Below are 18,001 nucleotides of genomic sequence, written 5' to 3'. Positions count from 1 at the left end.
TGGAGAACTCCATGGACAGAGAAGCTGGCAGGCTACAGTCTATGGGATCACAAAGAGTTGGCCACAACTGAGTGACTGACACTGTCCTCACCACTCTCCTACCTCTTCATCTCATGCTGTTCCTTCTGACGAACATGCCTTCCTCTTCTATCTTTATCTGGAGAAACTTTTGAGGTACTACTCAAATGCCTTATCCTCTAATGGATACTGGTATTTCCACCTCTGACTCCTCAAAGTACCTCATATAATTCATGATGCCTGCATTGTGCTATCATTGTCTATCACTTTCCCTTTCCTTTTTCACTCCCTCCTTTTCTTTCTTCTTTTCTTCATCAAACTTACTGAACAGCCACCATGCACCAAGCACCTATCTTCACAGACAATGGCTTACCTCCACTCCTAAATTTTACTCAGCTCCATTTAGTGACAATTCCCTCCCCAAGGTCTACCCTCTGGGGCTGCCAGATTTAGCAAATTGAAAAAGATGAGATGTCTGGTTAAACTTGAATTTCAGATAAATAATGAATAATTTTTAGTATAGGTATGTTCCATACAATGTTGGGGGATGGTGGGGCATAGTTATACTAAGAACTTCAAATTTAACCAGGTATCCTGTATTTTATCTGGCAACCTTACTATCACCCCACCAGTCTACTTTGCTGCTGCTGCTGCTAAGTCACCTCAGTCGTGTCTGACTCTGTGCGACCCGAGAGACAGCAGCCCACCAAGTCCTCCGTCCCTGGGCTTCTCCAGGCAAGAACACTAGAGTGGGTTGCCATTTCCTTCTCCAGTGCATGACAGTGAAAAGTGAAAGTGAAGTCGCTCAGTCATGTCCGACTCTTAGCGACCCCATGGACTGCAGCCTACCAGGCTCCTCCGTCCATGGGATTTTTCAGGCAAGAGTACTGGAGTGGGTTGCCATTGCCTTCTCCTCCAGTCTACTTTATGGGATGTATATTTAGATACAGCATATGCCCAGTATAAATAAATGCCTTCTATTTTGTGATTACATTTGCCTGATTCAGGTAGATCATCTTAAAGTATAAAATGTAAATATATATAGTACACATTATAGTACATCTATACTTTATATACAGATATATACATATGAAATACTAGCCCATTGAAGAACCAATACAAATCATTAGTGGAGATCAATATTCTTAACCAAGGATACACTGAGAATCAAGTAGAAGTTATTCCTTGACCCCCAGGCCTACCGAATCAGAAATTCTGGGGGTGGATCAGGAGATTCTGATGATGGCACTCCAGTGAGAACTGGTACAGACCCTACCAGAAACTCATGGCATATTTTTAATGGTTATCCTTTCCTTACACTAGATTAGTTTGGACTTGGCAGCATCTGACAAATAACTGTCCTGTTAGACAATCAGAGGTAAAACTATTGGGATCAACCCGACATTCTTGGCTTAGCATCACATTGTTTTAACTATACTCCAGCAGAACAGCAACAAATTCTGTAAATATAATGCATCTACCCAAAAGAGAATGATGCCCTGGCAAGGAATGAAAGCAAGTCTTGACGTGCCTCAGTGACTTGACTTTTCACACACATCTCTCTGCCAACAAGGATTTGTGAATATGTTATTCTGATGAGGAGCTTCACAAAATTGAATGCCTACTTTGGCACCGTGCTAAGGGATGCCTCTTTTATTTCTGGCTTATTTCAAATTCCCCTCTCCTTAAAAAAAATTACACGATAAAAGAAGCAGCTAGAAAGGGAGGCTATAATTTATCCAGGTGCACTCATTTCTGAATGGTTGGCTCTACTGAAAAAAACTGGTGCATCTAACCTCCCAGTTCATTCAGAAAATATCAAAACCCTATGGAAGTAACAGGAGCACTGTCAGTGCCCAGCACCTAAATGTGACCCTTAACCTCTTCAAAGGTTCCATATGTGCAAAAAAGCAGTCCCAGGCCACTCAAAGGGCAGAAGAAACACTGCCTACCCATCCCACCGAGCTTGAGCCCCTGGCTCAGTATACTCACTTCCCCCCTCCCAATTGTTTAATTTAGGAAAGCTTGAAGAAGACATACAATGAATTTGCAAAGTATCCTCTGTCCTTAACAAGAATCATATTAAATATTTCAAGAGAGACTGCTCTGTCTCTGAATGAAGCCTGATGATACAGCAGTTATTTCTGTTTGTTTTCCACAGGACTTGTAATAGCCCGCTAGGTATCTCCACTTTGCTAACAAATTCAGCCTTGTTACATATCGTGATTACTATGTATTCTGTTCATACCATTTGATATGTCTCAATTAGTGAAATGTCCTGATCAGAGTGAGCCAATCAAAATTCTGAAAGAGACTTTAAAGTTATCTTTTCCTAAGGTTCACCCCCTCCCCGAGTCTTTATGAACAACATTCCCTCCTATTACATAAAAATTATTTTCAAATCAATCATTATAACTACCTTCAATTTGCCTTTGGAATCTGCCTATGTGAGATTTAAAATCAAGAGGCTTGGAGAATCAAAAGGTCTTAATAAAAGCCTTTCCAAGATCCTCACAGAGGTTACATTTCATTTTTCTTCTTCAAGTTTAATAAAACTAAGATTCACTGGACAGGGGCCAGTGAGCTACAGATAATATGAACTTTTGTCTTAAAGTAATAATAAAAACATAATGCAAGTCATGAATGCAGGTTCAGGATGTCCTATGACCTCCAGTCCATCACTTGTGTAAATCTTATGTCATGTGAGGAGGTAATAAAAAAATAAGCAAAGCTTAGTTAGGGAATATCAGAGTAAAGCATTTAAGTGAAAATTTACAAGAAAATACTTTTTTTGCTAAAATAATAACATCACTTACTTAAACAAATGAACTTAGGCAAAACAGTTGTTCATGGAAATTAAAAGCTGTAAATTTTCTTAATATTTTGAAATAAGTATTTAAATGTTTTCTAATACATTATTGTCAATATTTAAGAACTGCATTATATATGTTTTAAATGACCATAAATAGACCTATAAATATATGATATTGTTTATATATGGAATCTAAAAAAATAATACAAATGAACTTATTTACAAGATAGACGTAGAGACACAGATGTAGAAAACAATCTTACAGTTACTAGATGGGGGAGAGAGAGAGAAATTGGGAGATTGAGATTGATATATACATATTACTATACATAAAACAGAAAACTAATAAGAACATACTTAGCACAGGGAACTCTACTTAAAATTCTGTAATGACCTGTATGGGAAAAAAAAAATCCTTAAAAAAGAGTGGATATATGTATATGTAACTGATTTGCTTTGCTGTATACCTGAAACTAACATAACATTGTAAATCAATTATACTTCAATACAATTTTTTAAGTATAAAATTCTCTTGTTCCTTTACAAAATAAAATGTCACACTTCAACCTTAAAAGTTTGTGAAAATCTTTTCTTAAATATCAAAGCATTTCTATGTTTTCTAAAAGATTCATCATTAAGCCATAGATTCTCCAAATAAATGACACAACAGAAAGAGAGAGAGGATCATTGCCTACCCCAGGCAGGGTAGTCCTCTGACCCACTTGTACCTTGTCCTAAGTGTGTGAACCTCTCTGCCAGAAAATTATTTCTTTTACTGACCAGAAGAGGAAATTAGTCCTCTTCTGACCCCCTATATCCTATCCATGAGGATATAGAAAACTAGATCATCCCTCCCCCACAGGACAGCCCTTTAGATTCCTTAAGACATTCATCAGGCATACTTGAGTCTTCTGTTTATGGGTAAACATCCCTTTTCACTATTATCTCTTACACATGACAAATCATCACTCCTTTCATTATCACAGTTGCTCTCCCTTGAAGGCACCCAGAACTTGGCACCATTCCAAGTCAAGGACTTCTCCACACAGAAGAAATCAGTCACCTCCCTTGACCTCTGCCATGATTCTACTAAAGCAACCAACAGTTATCTTCTCTTCACATCAGAGAGCTAATTCTTGTCTGGCTGAAGTGGACTATGGATAAAGATGACTGGTATATGTGGGGCAAAGGAGCAATAGCCTTCTCTTGAAGCACTATGAAAGCCTGTACTTAACAGGGATGAAGATGAGGAGACAGTGGTTGAAGCAAATGGCAGTGAATTCAAGAAAGGAGAGAGAACCTCAGTCTGGAAGTGGCAGTGGAGACCAGTCTTCTCTGTTCCCCTGAGGGTGTTGTGAAGGAAGTAATATGGTCATAGCAAAAAAACAAAAAATAGTTTGAAGAACAGAGACAAAGACAGAGGAGTGTTTGCTCATACTAGAGCAACACGTGAAAGGATACAACGATGACAAGACAAGTGAGTGACATAACTAGTGTTGAGGTGTGAGGCATAGAAAGCCGGTAAGTTACCATCAGTAACTACAAGGTAACAGAACGTTTATACTCACCATTGTCAACAAGTTAGATACCCAAGCAGTAGCATGGGGTCTTTAAAAAAGCTAGAGAAAGTAGTACATAAAGGCAGTAGTTAGAAGTGAAAGAACCATAACTCTGCTTTAAACAGATACCTTGAGGCAGTCCACTATTTTTCAACACTGGTTCATTTACTTCAACTGTGTCATCTTCAAGGTAGAAGTAGATTTTATAGCATCTTATTCTATAGTTTTCTTGACTTTTATCAGGCACTTCATCTTCTACATAGGCATCAAATGATAATACCTGTTGGAATCATAATTAGAAACTAAGAAATGAAAAAAAAATTCAGCAAACTTAAAATCAACAAAGCCACTGCCTATATACTTTTTTTTTAATGTAAAGAAAACAGTTGAGGAAATGTTTGCAGAAAGACATTCTACACATCAGCTATGAGAATGGATATACAATCTAGGTTTGTTGCTGTTTCATTACCATCCAGTTAGAATGAGGAAATGATATTCAAACAATAAATCTATCATTCAACTCTACCATAAATTGAACTAGAATCTGTCTTTGGAACTTCACAGTATGATTCTGTATGTATGTGTTACAGACAAAATAATATTCTTTCCCAGAAGATGAGTGTAAGTTTTGTCATTTTTCTCTCATTAAAAATAATAGAAAGCTATCTTGGTTTCCCTGGGGGCTCAGATGGTAAAGAATTCATCTGCAATACAGGAGACCCAGTTTGATCCCTCAGTCGGGAAGATCCCTTGGAAAAGGATATGACTACCCACTCCAGTATTCTTGTCTGTAGAATTCCATGGACAGAGGAGACTGGTGGACTCCAGTCCATGAGGTCACAAGAGTCGGACACAACTGAGCAACTTCACATACACACATCTTGCTTCTAAGGATAAAATTATTCTGGTTTCTGGTTCTGCTGATGGCTTGCCTTGAGGGAATTCAAACAGGCAGAGCTGAAATTCTTCTAGTGCACTGGAGAGCCCACCCTATACTTGTCCTCAGGAATCTCAAAAAGCCTAGCTTAATGCTAGACCATTTCAAGCTTGGCCTGGGGCACAGGCTCCTTCAGAGTTCCATTTTAATACTTTTTTTGCTCTCATTTTTGTCCAAATTTTATAATTAAAGGAGTAAAAGTTAATTCTGCATATGTTGTAATACCAAGTTAATTCAACACAGACAATATATGTGGGTGAGTCTGTTAGGCACAATCTAACCTCTAGGGGTGGTCAGTGACCCTAATTAGGATTACATGCTCCGGGACTGTTTAGCAAATTTTCATCAGAAGCCCACACTTCAGAAGTAGCTCACAAAATGCCTCAGTAATTTATCTCTCATCAACAGAAAAGGCTTTGCTAACTACCATAAAGAATATTAGAAATGAGTTTTAGTTACTGAAATAATCATATTCAATATGAATGGATCAGTTACAAATACTGATCAGGCACTGTCTTTACCGGATAAAGTTTTAGGAATCTAGTGAGCCCAGACATCTATACCTTTCAGGTATCTATACTGGTACCTTTGGCTTCATTATAAAATGGTCCTACATTCAGTTGCTTTCTTAGGGAATTTATCTGGCCTGATTTCAGTTAGAAAGTTAGCCAAACCCAATACTAAAAGGTTGTCATATTTGTGTTGAGTGAACATTTACAGGTGTTGTTGGCTGGGTACAGGGTTTCCTTCTGGGATGATGGAAATGTCTTGGAATTAAATAGAGGTGATGGTTGTACAACACTGTAAATATATTAGATACCACTGAACTGCACACTTTAAAATGGCCAGTGATTAATTTTATGTCATATAAATTTTACCTCAATTTTTAGAAAAAGATGTGAGATGCTGAATTATATTGAACACTAAAATAGTAAATGTTATATGAGTTATATCTCAATTTTTAAAGGTATGGGGAGGAAGATGTTGCTGGAATACCTAAAAGGACAAAAGAGCTGGGACTCCATCAAGCTTTCAGTAGAGATAGTGAGAAGGAGCAAGATATACCTGCTACCCTAGAATGTGCCACTTTAGCACATGGATTATTTTGAACTAAGGATAAGCAGAGCCCAGCAGACACAGAAAGAACGTTTTACCTCCCCTTTAACTGCATAAAGCTTCCCAGGTGGCTCAGTGGTAAGGAATCTGTTAGGTAGGTAGAATAGGGAAAAGGAATCCAAAATGGCAGTAGCAGACTGGTTCCAAATAGGAAAAGGAGTGCATCAAGGCTGTATATTGTCACCCTGCTTATTTAACTTATATGCAGAGTATATCATGAGAAACACTGGACTGGAAGAAACACAAGCTGGAATCAAGACTGCCCAGAGAAATATCAATAACCTCAGATATGCAGATGACACCACCCTTATGGCAGAAAGTGAAGAGGAACTAAAAAGCCTCTTGATGAAAGTGAAAGAGGAGAGTGAAAAAGTTGGCTTAAAGCTCAACATTCAGAAAACAAAGATCATGGCATCTGGTCCCATCACTTCATGGGAAATAGATGGGGAAATAGTGGAAACAGTGTCAGATTTTATTTTGGGGGGCTGCAAAATCACTGCAGATGGTGACTGCAGCCATGAAATTAAAAGATGCTTACTTTTTAATGGCTGAGTAATACTCCATTGTGTATATGTACCACAGCTTTCTTATCCATTCATCTGCTGATGGACATCTATGGGGAGGGAGGTGGGAGGGGGGTTCATGTTTGGGAACGCATATACACCCATGCTGGATTCATGTCAATGTATGGCAAAACCTATACAGTATTGTAAAGTAAAATAAAGTAAAAAGAAAAAGAAAAAAATAAATAATAAAATAATAAAATAAAATAATAAAAAATAAATAAATAAAAGACACTTACTCCTTGGAAGAAAAGTTATGACCAACCTAGATAGCATATTCAAAAGCAGAGACATTACTTTGCCCACTAAGGTCCGTCTAGTCAAGGCTATGGTTTTCCCAGTGATCATGTATGTATGTGAGAGTTGGACTGTGAAGAAGGCTGAGCGCCGAAGAATTGATGCTTTTGAACTGTGGTGTTAGAGAAGACTCTTGAGAGTCCCTTGGACTGCAAGGAGATCCAACCAGTCCATTCTGAAGGAGATCAGCCCTGGGATTTCTTTGGAAGGAATGATGCTAAAGCTGAAACTCCAGTACTTTGGCCACCTCATGTGAAGAGTTCACTCATTGGAAAAGACTCTGATGCTGGGAGGGATTGGGGGCAGGAGGAGAAGGGGATGACAGAGGATGAGACGGCTGGATGGCATCACTGACTCAATGGACATGAGTCTGAGTGAACTCCGGGAGTTGGTGATGGACAGGGAGGCCTGGTGTGCTGCGATTCATGGGGTCGCAAAGAGTCAGACACGGCTGAGTGACTGAACTGAACTGAAAAGACAAAGAAGGGCAAAGCCCGTGAAAATAGAACAAAAGAAGGTCCGAGGACCAGAGTGAAGACTTCAGGTAGAACAAACAGCACTCCTGGCTAAGCCCAATTTGCATAGGGCAGGCCCAGGTGGAGGAAAAAAAACATATAAAAGGAGGAGCCAAAGCACTTTCTCTCCCGCTTGCATGTGCTCTTTCTCTCTCTCTCCCTCTCTTACTCTCTCTCTCTCCCCCTCCCCCACACACTCCTCCACTCTCTTCTCTTCGAGTCTTTGCGTTGGCATGCCCTCATGCTTTGAGAATGGATTCTCCTGCTATCTTCTAAATAAAATAGAGCTATAACACTCATTTGCCTGAGAGCTATAACACGGTCTATCGAAGACCTGAGAGCTGTGACGCGCCAAGGGCTTTAATGTCCGTCGCTCCAAATCTTTGTTGTGACACTACAAAGAACCGAGGAACATACACTTGCATGACAAATCCAACTGCCAAAGCAGGAGATGTGGGTTCAATCCCTGGGTCAGGAAGATCCCCTGGAGAAGGAAATGGCAACCATCTCCAGTATTCTTGCCTGGAAAATGCCACGGACAGAGGAGCCTGGTGGGCAACAATCCATGGGGTCACAAAGAGTTGGACACAACTTAGTGACTAAACAACAATAACTAACTGTCTAAAAGAATTTAGATATGAAACCTGCACCAGGAAGAGAGTTACTACCAGAGAAAACCTTTTCTATCAGAAAGCCTTATCAGCATGGCATGGCAAACATTTGTTTACCAAACACTAGCTCTTCTCATTTTCCTGTGAATGATTTTCCTTCTCTTTGAAGCCCCAGACCCCTGTCCCAGTCTCCTTAGCTCCGAATGGTACATAAGCAACAAGAACCCAACTGCTGACATGTCTCATATTTTTATGGGGCTGCCATGTGTACAAAATTTCTTCTTCTTCCATTAATCTTTCATGTATCAACTTAATTATTAGTCCAGTGTGGTGTTAGAGAAGACTCTTGAGAGTCCCCAGGACAGCAAGGAGATCAAATCAGTCAATCCTAAAGGAAATCAACCCTGAATATTCATTGGAAGGACTGATGCTGAAGCTGAACCTCCAATACTTTGGCTACCTGATACAAAGAGCTGACTCATTGGAAAAGACCCTGATGCTGGGAAAGACTGAAGGCAGAAAGGATGAGATAATTGGATGGCATCACTGATTCAATGGACGTGAGTTTGAGCAAACTCCGGGAGATAGTGAAGGACAAGGAAGCCTGGCATGCTGCAGTCCATGGGGTTGCAAAGAGTCGGATAAGACTGAGCAACAACCAGTGAAAGAATCTAGAAGGGAAGAAAGGAAAAGTTATCTACTCCCATAGTAGTGTTCATTTTGAAACTTTCTTTTCTTTGTAAAGTGTAGAGGAAAATGTAGGAAGTGTAGGAAAGTGTAGAGAGCATATTCATATCCCACCTACCTCTATGTGTTGAATATTACTGGTATAAATTTGTGCATGACCAAACTGCCAGAGATCAGCTGACAACACTGTCATATATATTATAATTATTTATCAAATAAATGATGCATTGAAAGAGAATAAAGATGCTCAACAGAAACAAAGAGAAAGAAAGATATTATTTTAGGTTGGACTTCAATATTTCTATAAGAGGGATAGACTGACAGTTCATGTTCTGGCCCCTTGAGAATACAGGACTGACTAACTCCAGCATGATATGTAGAGAGCAAGTCAGAGAAGTAGAGATTGAAGGATAGAAAAGGAAGAGGGAGAGAAAATGGCAAAATACTATAGCAAAATAGATGCCAAATAGATTAAAAGTGATCTCACAAAGGTGAAAGAACTAATTGCAATGGAACTTGATGTACCAGGGAATCCAGAGAGAAAGCTCTAAAATAAAAATTGCAAGAAATGAAAATTTATAGAAACATAATAATGATGCAAAGTTTTATCATAATTTATGATGTCAAGCAGAGACTAGATAAATAAGGTCCTAGAGGCTGGCTATAATTTTCTTGAAAACCTAATGTAAATGTCATTTGGCAGGGTGTGTGACCTTCCATTCCCCACAGGCCTTCACAAGCCCTGTATTATATAAGGTTATGTGCCTGATCCCCAAGGCATTCAGATTTTTGATGCTAGTCAAGAGGATATAAAATTTGAGATCAATTGGCTTTAAATAACAGATATATGATATTTCCTCCTTATAAAGGAAAAAATTTTAATGTTAATATTTCTGAAATCAGAGTCGTCTTACATTAAAGCTAAAAGAAACTTAAAGCAGTCATGAATGCGTTTTAATAAGGATTTAATAAAGCATCTAGATGCAACTTGAAATAAGGCATAAATTTAACCTTGTAGGGAAGTAATTCTATTTTATTGTCAATTTCATTCTTTGCTTTGCATTGCATATCCCAAATAGCTGGATGTTAACATCAATTTGAATTCCTAATTTTCACTTACAATGTTTTCTAAATATTACTATCTGATGTAGCATTGACACAAAAATAATTGTGTAGAAGACTGTCCATCATGTTCTAGCCAATGCAATCATAAGGCAAAACAATACTCTAATCTCTCAGAATAAATTACAGAATTTTAAAAGATGGTGAAGTTAGTATGAACAATGCATGAGTTATAAAGGCTATTACTCAGGAACCAAACATCTAATTGTCTAAAACTTACAGTTGAATTTCTAGAGAAGTTAGGAAAGAAAGAAACACCGATAATGTTCAGACATTAATGGAGAGGTACTAAACAAGGTGTATAACAATAAGGATCAATGCATGCTATTAGAGGTTAGTTAGTAGACAAAAATTTGTGTACATTTAATGCAGTGTTGTTTATTCTTCCTGAAAAAGCTGTTATTAAATCAATGCTTTCTCTTGTGATTATGGAATCATAGAATTAAGGAAATAAATTGTAATGAATTTTGCATTGTGTATATTAGATGGCTCCTTTATACAGGACAATAATATATTTAAAGAAGTTTATCATATGTAAAGGGGAACAGAATAAATCACCCTAAAATATGCCTCTTTGGAATAAGAATTATCTTGAGCTCATTATTTTTAAGAAACAGCAAGAGAAAGGAGAAGCTCTGAAAGCTGAGTAAAAGTCATTCTTGTAAGGGACATTTGGGGCTTCCCAGATGGTTCACTGGGTAAAGAATTTGCCTGTAATGCAGGAGATACAGGAGATGCAGGTTGAGATAAGCGTTGGATCCTGGGTCAGGAAGATCCCCTGGAGAAGGAAATGGCAACTCACTCTAGTATTCTTGCCTGAAAAATCCCATGGACAAAGGAGCCTGGTGGGCTATGGTCCAAAGGATCACAAAGAGTTCGACACCACTAAGCATGCATAGTTTGGTGGTGGTGGTGTTGTTGACAAGGGACATTTACAATGATAAGGGAAATCTCCATTGGTAAGGGTATCTCCCTCTCTGTGCCAGGAAAAGAAAGACTATATCTAAAAAGCAAATCTCTGGAAACTTAACAATGGAGAAAGCATGAACCTAAGTCTGCATAACAACTGCAATGTCCTTTACTGTGCTTTGCCTGATAACCTCCCATAACTGGCTCACCCTGAGGCAGGAGACACATGGGCCCCGCCCAGGGTAAAGCAATTGGTGATTCATTCTCCATTGACTCCAAGACAAGAATAGCAGGATAATTAAGGGAGGAGGCTGGGCCATGCCCAGACCACATATCTCTCATTCCTGAAGTCAGGAGACCACACATGAGCAGAAAAGTTCATTAAACTTTTAAAGTTCATAGAGGAATGATACTAACTAATGCTAGCCTACCCATTCATCTTTTTGGTAAAATCCATCCTGGTTAAGAGATGCGTGCGCACAAATGGAAGGATCCTGAGATATACCAAATATGGACTGTGAACCAGGCAAATCAAAATGATTGGCCAAAGAAAACCTGGAAGAAATACCCCATAAAAGTGATTTAAACTGCCATGATGGTGCAACTCAGGGAATCTCCCTCTGAATCTGCCCATGTCTACCCACATGTACTATACTCTTTTTCCTCCTATAAATACTTTACTTACTTCACTATTTTCTGTTTCTGTAGAAATTCTTTGTAGAAATTCTACAAAGGCAAAGGAAAAGGGCCAGGGCCCTTGTCACTCACCACTGGTCTAGTGACTGGGATCTGGTACTTTCATCACCAAATCCAACCTCAGTCTCTGGCTGGGAACCCAGGCCCTTCTCCAAGCCGTTGCAGGGTGAGGGCACCTGAGGTCACCCCCACCCCCAACATCTTTTGCCTTTAGCTGGAGCTAGTAATTAAGGTTGTGGCTTGGGCTATTTGGGAGAGTTACTCAGTTTTCCTAGTATATCCCATGTATACAGGAGATAAACATGCTATTAAACTTGTTTGTTTTTCTCCAGTTAAGCTGTCTTTCATTACAGGAGGCACCTCAGCCAAGAATCTACAAGAATACTGAATACTGGAGTGGGTTGCCATTTCCTTCTCCAGGAGAGCTTCTCAACCCAGGGTTCAAACCTGTGTCTCTTAGGTCTCCTGCATTAGCAGGTGGTTTCTTTACCACTAGCACCACCTGAGAAGCCCCATACAGGAGGTAAACATGCTATTAAACTTGTTTGTTTTTCTCCAGTTAAGCTGTCTTTCATTACAGGAGGCACCTCAGCCAAGAACCTAGAAGGGTAAAGGGAAAATTATTTTCCTTCCCTGCACAGGCTAATTTACAAAAAATTCTAATAAATTTGAAATACAGAAAATAGCCATCAATCATCAATACAACTAAAAATATATCATGTAACTATAAATATTATCACCCCTAATTATTATGAGGTGAAGAAATTTTAAAATACAAAAAATAGGTATAAAATTTAATAAAATTTAAAGAGGTACAAATCTGTAAGATACAAGCAAACCTATAACCTTGGGCAAATCACTAGATTTAGACTATAACGTAAGAGAATTTAAAGACAGCTAACTCAGGTAAATGTACTAACACAGTGATTCTCAGCCTTCTCAGCTTCTCATTAGGAACTGAAAAGAACAAACACCATACTCAAGCCTAAATAAATTAAATTGAAATCTTGGAGGCAATTAAAAAGGTCATTAGTATTTTTTTAAAGCTCTACAAGTAATTCTGAAATGCATTCACTATGAGCAATGGATTGAACAAAAATATTTGAAATATTTGAAATATTTTCATTAGGAAAATAAAGCAAAAAAGGATAAAAGCACAGATAGATATATTTAACAGGAAAAAACAACTGTAATAAGAAAATCCAAAAGAGATTTTTTAATAAATAGGTAAGATTCTAGCGTGTGGATGTGTGTGGGGGGTTGGGAATTTCCTTTACCCTTCTAGGTTCTTCTGACTGGTCTAAAGAATTAAACTGAAATGAGAAAAATTAACAGGAAAAGAAAAAACAAATTTTATTATGTACATATAGGGGCTTCATAAGAATATAAAGCCCAAGGACATCAGGCAATTAAAGTTTGTATGCCATCTAAGAGAAAGAAAGACATAAGGGTTTAGGTGGCTTCCCCTGTGGCTCAGCTGTAAAAGAATCCACCTGCAATGCAGGAGACGCAAGTTCAATCCCTGGGTTGGGAAGATCCCCCAGAGAAAGGCATAGCAACCCACTCCAGTATTCTTGCCTGGAGAATCCCATGGACAGAGGAGCCTGGTGGGCTACAGTCCATATCGTTGCAAAGAGTCAGACATGACTGAAGCAACTTAGTATGCATGCATGCAAAGGGGTTTAGGACTTCAAAGAAGAAGAAGGTAATTCACAAGAAGATGAAAAAAGCAAATGTCCTGTAAACAAACATTTGCTGGGCCATACAGAAACATTGGGACACAGTGAGGAATTTTAACCAACACTTTGCTAGATTTTTCCCTGTCTCCCTTCAAGGAATAGGTCCTCTTATCTAAGTTCTTTTACTCAGTTGAGAGAAGGTCAAAGGTTCTTCTTGAGTCTTTTGGGCCTTGACTGCTTTCAGCTCAAAATAAACTTTATGCCAAAGGTGGCAAATTTTGCTCCCTGCACTAGCAAAGATAATAAAGAAAGACCATAATAACATAAAATCAGAAATGCAATAGTGTATTACAGAGAGATGTAATAAATTAAAGATAGATGTTATCTTATTATAAGTCATTCAAGCTTTTATGAAAATAAATTTTAAAGCCACAATTAAATAAGTGATTTTCTGTAAGAATTGTGAAGTATCAAAACACAATAGCCAAGTGAGAAATTTAAAAATTACCAAAAAATTGCCCCAACAAAGGCTCCAACCAGGATGATTTACTAATGGATTCTTTCAACATTTCAAGGAAAAGAAAATCACCATTTTATATAACTCCCCTAGGATAACAAAAACGCTGGAAAGCCACAAAGGTGAATTTCAATGCCTAACAGACAAGCCATGAAAAAAGTTAACTCTGGAGCAACAGTTCTCACCGTGGCTTCACATTAGAATCACCTGTAGAGCTTTATAAAATCGTGATGTTTGGGCCACATCCACATCTATACACACCCACACACAATGAAATCAGGATGCCTCAGACTGGGCTCAGGTATAAGGGATTTTAAAGCTCCCCAAATGATTACAGTGTGCAAGCCAAGGTTGAAAACTACTGCTCCAGAGCAATTTCACTACTTAATGATTTATAGAGCAAAGATCCTAACTAAAATACAAGCAAACAAAATTCAGGAGTCCATAAGAGTTATAAGCCAGCTACACAAAAAGCAGCATTTTCCTCACAGATGCAAAGATGTTTCCAAATAAAGAAGTAAGAGCAAATATATAATGATCTTACACTGTTTCCTACCACATACATTTTAAAATTTGAGCAATTCCTTAACAGGATTAAAAAGCATCTGTTTTAAAACAATAGCCTAAACTTTCAGTACTATATTTAATTTAACTATGTGTCTAACACAATCAGGAACAGAAACAAAAATGCCCCTACCAACATCATGATTTAATATTTTTTTAGGCATCCTGGACAAAGTAAGAAGTACAAATATTAGCAAGAAAGACACAAAGGTGTCATTATAAGGAGACATAATAATGGCACAGGCAAATGCTGAAAAACTACAGATAAATAAAAGATTTTAACATAACCACAACTGAACCAAAAATACCCTTATGTACTAGCAATGCTGCTGTTGCTGCTAAGTCACTTCAGTCGTGTCCGACTCTGTGCAACCCCATAGACAGCCTGAAAATACAGTGGAAGGACAAAATAGGCTCACAATAAATAAAAAATAAAAAAAATACAAATAGTTTTAATGAAAACTCTGTGACCTAGATATAACTCTAAAAATATTTACTAAAATATATAGAACATGACAAAAAATAGGACAGGTGAAGTATATTCTGGATAAACACACTGAAATAACATATTTCAAGTGGATATTTCATTGGTGTCTTCCAAGGACTTGAAAAAATGATCTAATTTCATCTGATAAAAATAAACAGGTCATCCTATTAAGGATAATTATGAAAATTAAACATAATGTAAAAGACATAACTCTCCCAGATTTTATACCTTACTATTATGCCTCGATTATTAAAAGTGTAAAATCAGAGTAATAAGAAACATACTAATGTGTAGAAAAGAATAGATGGCCTGGAAATGGGCTCTATTGAAAAGACGAAGTTGAAAATGAACTCCCTTAGTCGTGTCTGACACTTTGCGACCCCATGGACTGTAGCCTACCAGGCTCCTCCGTCCATGGGATTTTCCAGACAACAGTACTGGAGTGGATTGCCATTTCCTTCCCAGGGGATCTTCCCAACCCAGGGATAGAACCCAGGTCTCCCACATTGCAGGCAGACGCTTTACCATCTGAGCCACCAGGGAAATCTCTTACATATAGGAATTTAGCACATGATAAAAGAGGAGTCATATTACTAAGTTTAAAAAGTACTAATGTAGAAAAGTATCAATGTATATCTCCACCTAAAATAAATTATAACCCCAAATAAATACCAGACAGATTATAAGATTAAATATAACAAATCGGTTCCTTTTACTCTCCAAAAAAAGGTGTATATGTGTCAAAGCCCTTAAAGAGAGGATGATCATTTCTGAGTTATGAAAAAAAGAGAAAATTATGACAGAAAAATATTAAAATTAAACTATAAAAATAAGTTACTTCAAAAATAAGTTACTAAAATACAAATTAAAAACAAGCAATATACAAATTAAAAATTGTAGGAAATATGACAAAATTTTATTTCATTAAAAATTTCTAATTAATTTTTTAAAGATCCTAAAAAAAAAAATAAAAACAATTTAAAATGTACCAGGGTCAGTTTTAAAAAAGGAAAACATTCACTCAAAAATTATCAGATAACAACAAATTATTTGTGAGGCACTAAGTTTTGTTTATTTATATTAAATGAGCCTGGTAGGATTATTCATTACCTACGAGATTTTAAATTATTAAAGTTATTCTGAGGTACTGTGACGCTATGACGAGCCATTTTAAAATTCCTACACTTTGTCTAACTCCATTTTTGGGCATGCAGTCCCGAAGAAACAAACCAAAATATGGAGAAACATATGGCGCAAGGATATTATTTGCAGCATCTTTTTTAATTATAGAAAAAAATTAGAGCGGGGAAATTACAGATCTAACAAGAAGGGAAGGATTTGGTGAATTATGGCACATCCACGTGTTCCATGGAATATTCTGAAGGCACTAGTATAATGTTTTTAAAAACGATGCAGCAGTATGGGAAATGCTTTTAGGCTACAAAAAAACAGAGTGGGGAAAAAAGGACTGAAATGATAATAGGCTACAATTATAACTACGTTTTCAAAACCATGTATGTTTAAACTGTTTTTAAAAACCGTAATTACATTTTTTATTTTTTAAAAAATTGGGGGTTAGAAAAGAAACAAAAAGCCAGCAATGGCTCCAATGGCGGCAGCTCCAACGGTAGGCTGGCTGGGATACAGGATGTGGGGGGAGGGGCAGCTGTTGGGCGGAGGGAACAGACCTGAGGTAGAGGCAGAAAGGTGGGGCCCAGCTTGGAGGAGTGCTTCCGGTGGCCAGGGCTGGTGGGCGGGATGATCTGTGCCCTTCCCCCACTCTTCTCCAGCACTGGGTTCGGCCCGCTCTCCTGCACTCCGTCAGCTAAATGGACTTCTAGGCCACCAGGCCAGCTCAGGGGCGCCTCTGTGGGGTCCCTAAAGCACCTTGTAGTCTTTTGGAGGGCTATGATATTTCTCGAGGGCCTCGTATTCCAAACCAAATGGAAGCGCTTTCTAGTCACCGGAAGTGCTTTGACACCCGGAAGTAGATCCGTTGGAGGCGGGGCTGAGGGGCGGAATTGGTCCGTGATCCGCGAGGCACGCTGTGGCTTCGGACGCCGAACCCGGCTTTCAGTGAATGTTGGATCTTTGTGACTTTTCCAAATACCTTTGAGATCACGAACTCAGTGGAAGAACCTTGACATCACTAGAACACTGAGAACTGGGACAGGCGAGTGAAAAAAAGGAGAGCAGACGGTCCCGAAGCCGCGGAAGCGGCGCAAGTTCAGTGCTAAGGTAGGATCCCCCAGCAAACGTGGATCCTCTGGCGTCCCAGTGACGTGGCCCCCTCCAGCCGGCCAGTTTAGAACTCTATATTACGTCCCAGGGAGTCTAGCAGCCCCAAGGACCTAAAAGTCCAAAAGGACATTCTTGTGGCCTTCAAGCCGAGGTATCCTGGGCCTCATCCTACCAGGGAATTCCTCCTCCTACCTCTCCCATTCCTTACGCTCCGGTGTGGGTAGAAAAGCCTCCGAAGACTACTGATTCGGAGTGCTTGAGGTTCTTCTCATCTTTGGAATCGCCTTAGCGCCATCTGCATTTGTTTTCTAGCTTTCGAGAAGAAATGGCTTCTCTAAAGGATGCTAAGGTTAATCCCAAAAACAGTTCCTGTGACTCTGCAAACGCAGAATTTGCAGCCAGAGCTGACGGTCAAAATACTGAGGAAGCAAATGGCGGACAGAGAAAGCAGGGTAGTCAGCAAGACCAAAGCACATCAATGGTCGACTTGAAGGCAATTCAGGGAGTCCCAGGACCATCAGTGCCAGGAGAGGCTGCCGCTAGTACAAAAGGGAGTGCAGCAGAGCAGCCCAGCCCTGGAGAAAGAGGAGCCAGCAGTATCTCCTTCTCTGGTCGTCACGGAAAAATGTCAGCCTCAGAGGTCAGAGTGGAGAATATAGAGATTGGAGGCG

The 18,001-nt window shown here is 38.8% G+C and overlaps 1 protein-coding gene across 1 annotated transcript in view; it reads right to left on the bottom strand.

The window, feature by feature from the left end:
* The window catches only part of EFHC2 (EF-hand domain containing 2), a 232,816-nt gene that overhangs the window by 128,287 nt on the left and 86,528 nt on the right, over positions 1 to 18,001 (bottom strand). Inside the window, exon 3 of the mRNA XM_052662724.1 lies at positions 4,519 to 4,669. Within this exon, the coding sequence (XP_052518684.1) occupies positions 4,519 to 4,669 (151 nt within the window). The remainder of the gene's footprint in view (positions 1 to 4,518; positions 4,670 to 18,001) is intronic.

Source organism: Budorcas taxicolor, chromosome X (genome assembly GCF_023091745.1).
Source record: "Budorcas taxicolor isolate Tak-1 chromosome X, Takin1.1, whole genome shotgun sequence".
In the NCBI taxonomy this organism is placed as follows: Eukaryota; Metazoa; Chordata; class Mammalia; order Artiodactyla; family Bovidae; genus Budorcas; species Budorcas taxicolor.
The sequence above is the reverse complement of the archived record's forward strand: the minus strand, read 5'-3'. Positions and strand labels throughout refer to the sequence as shown.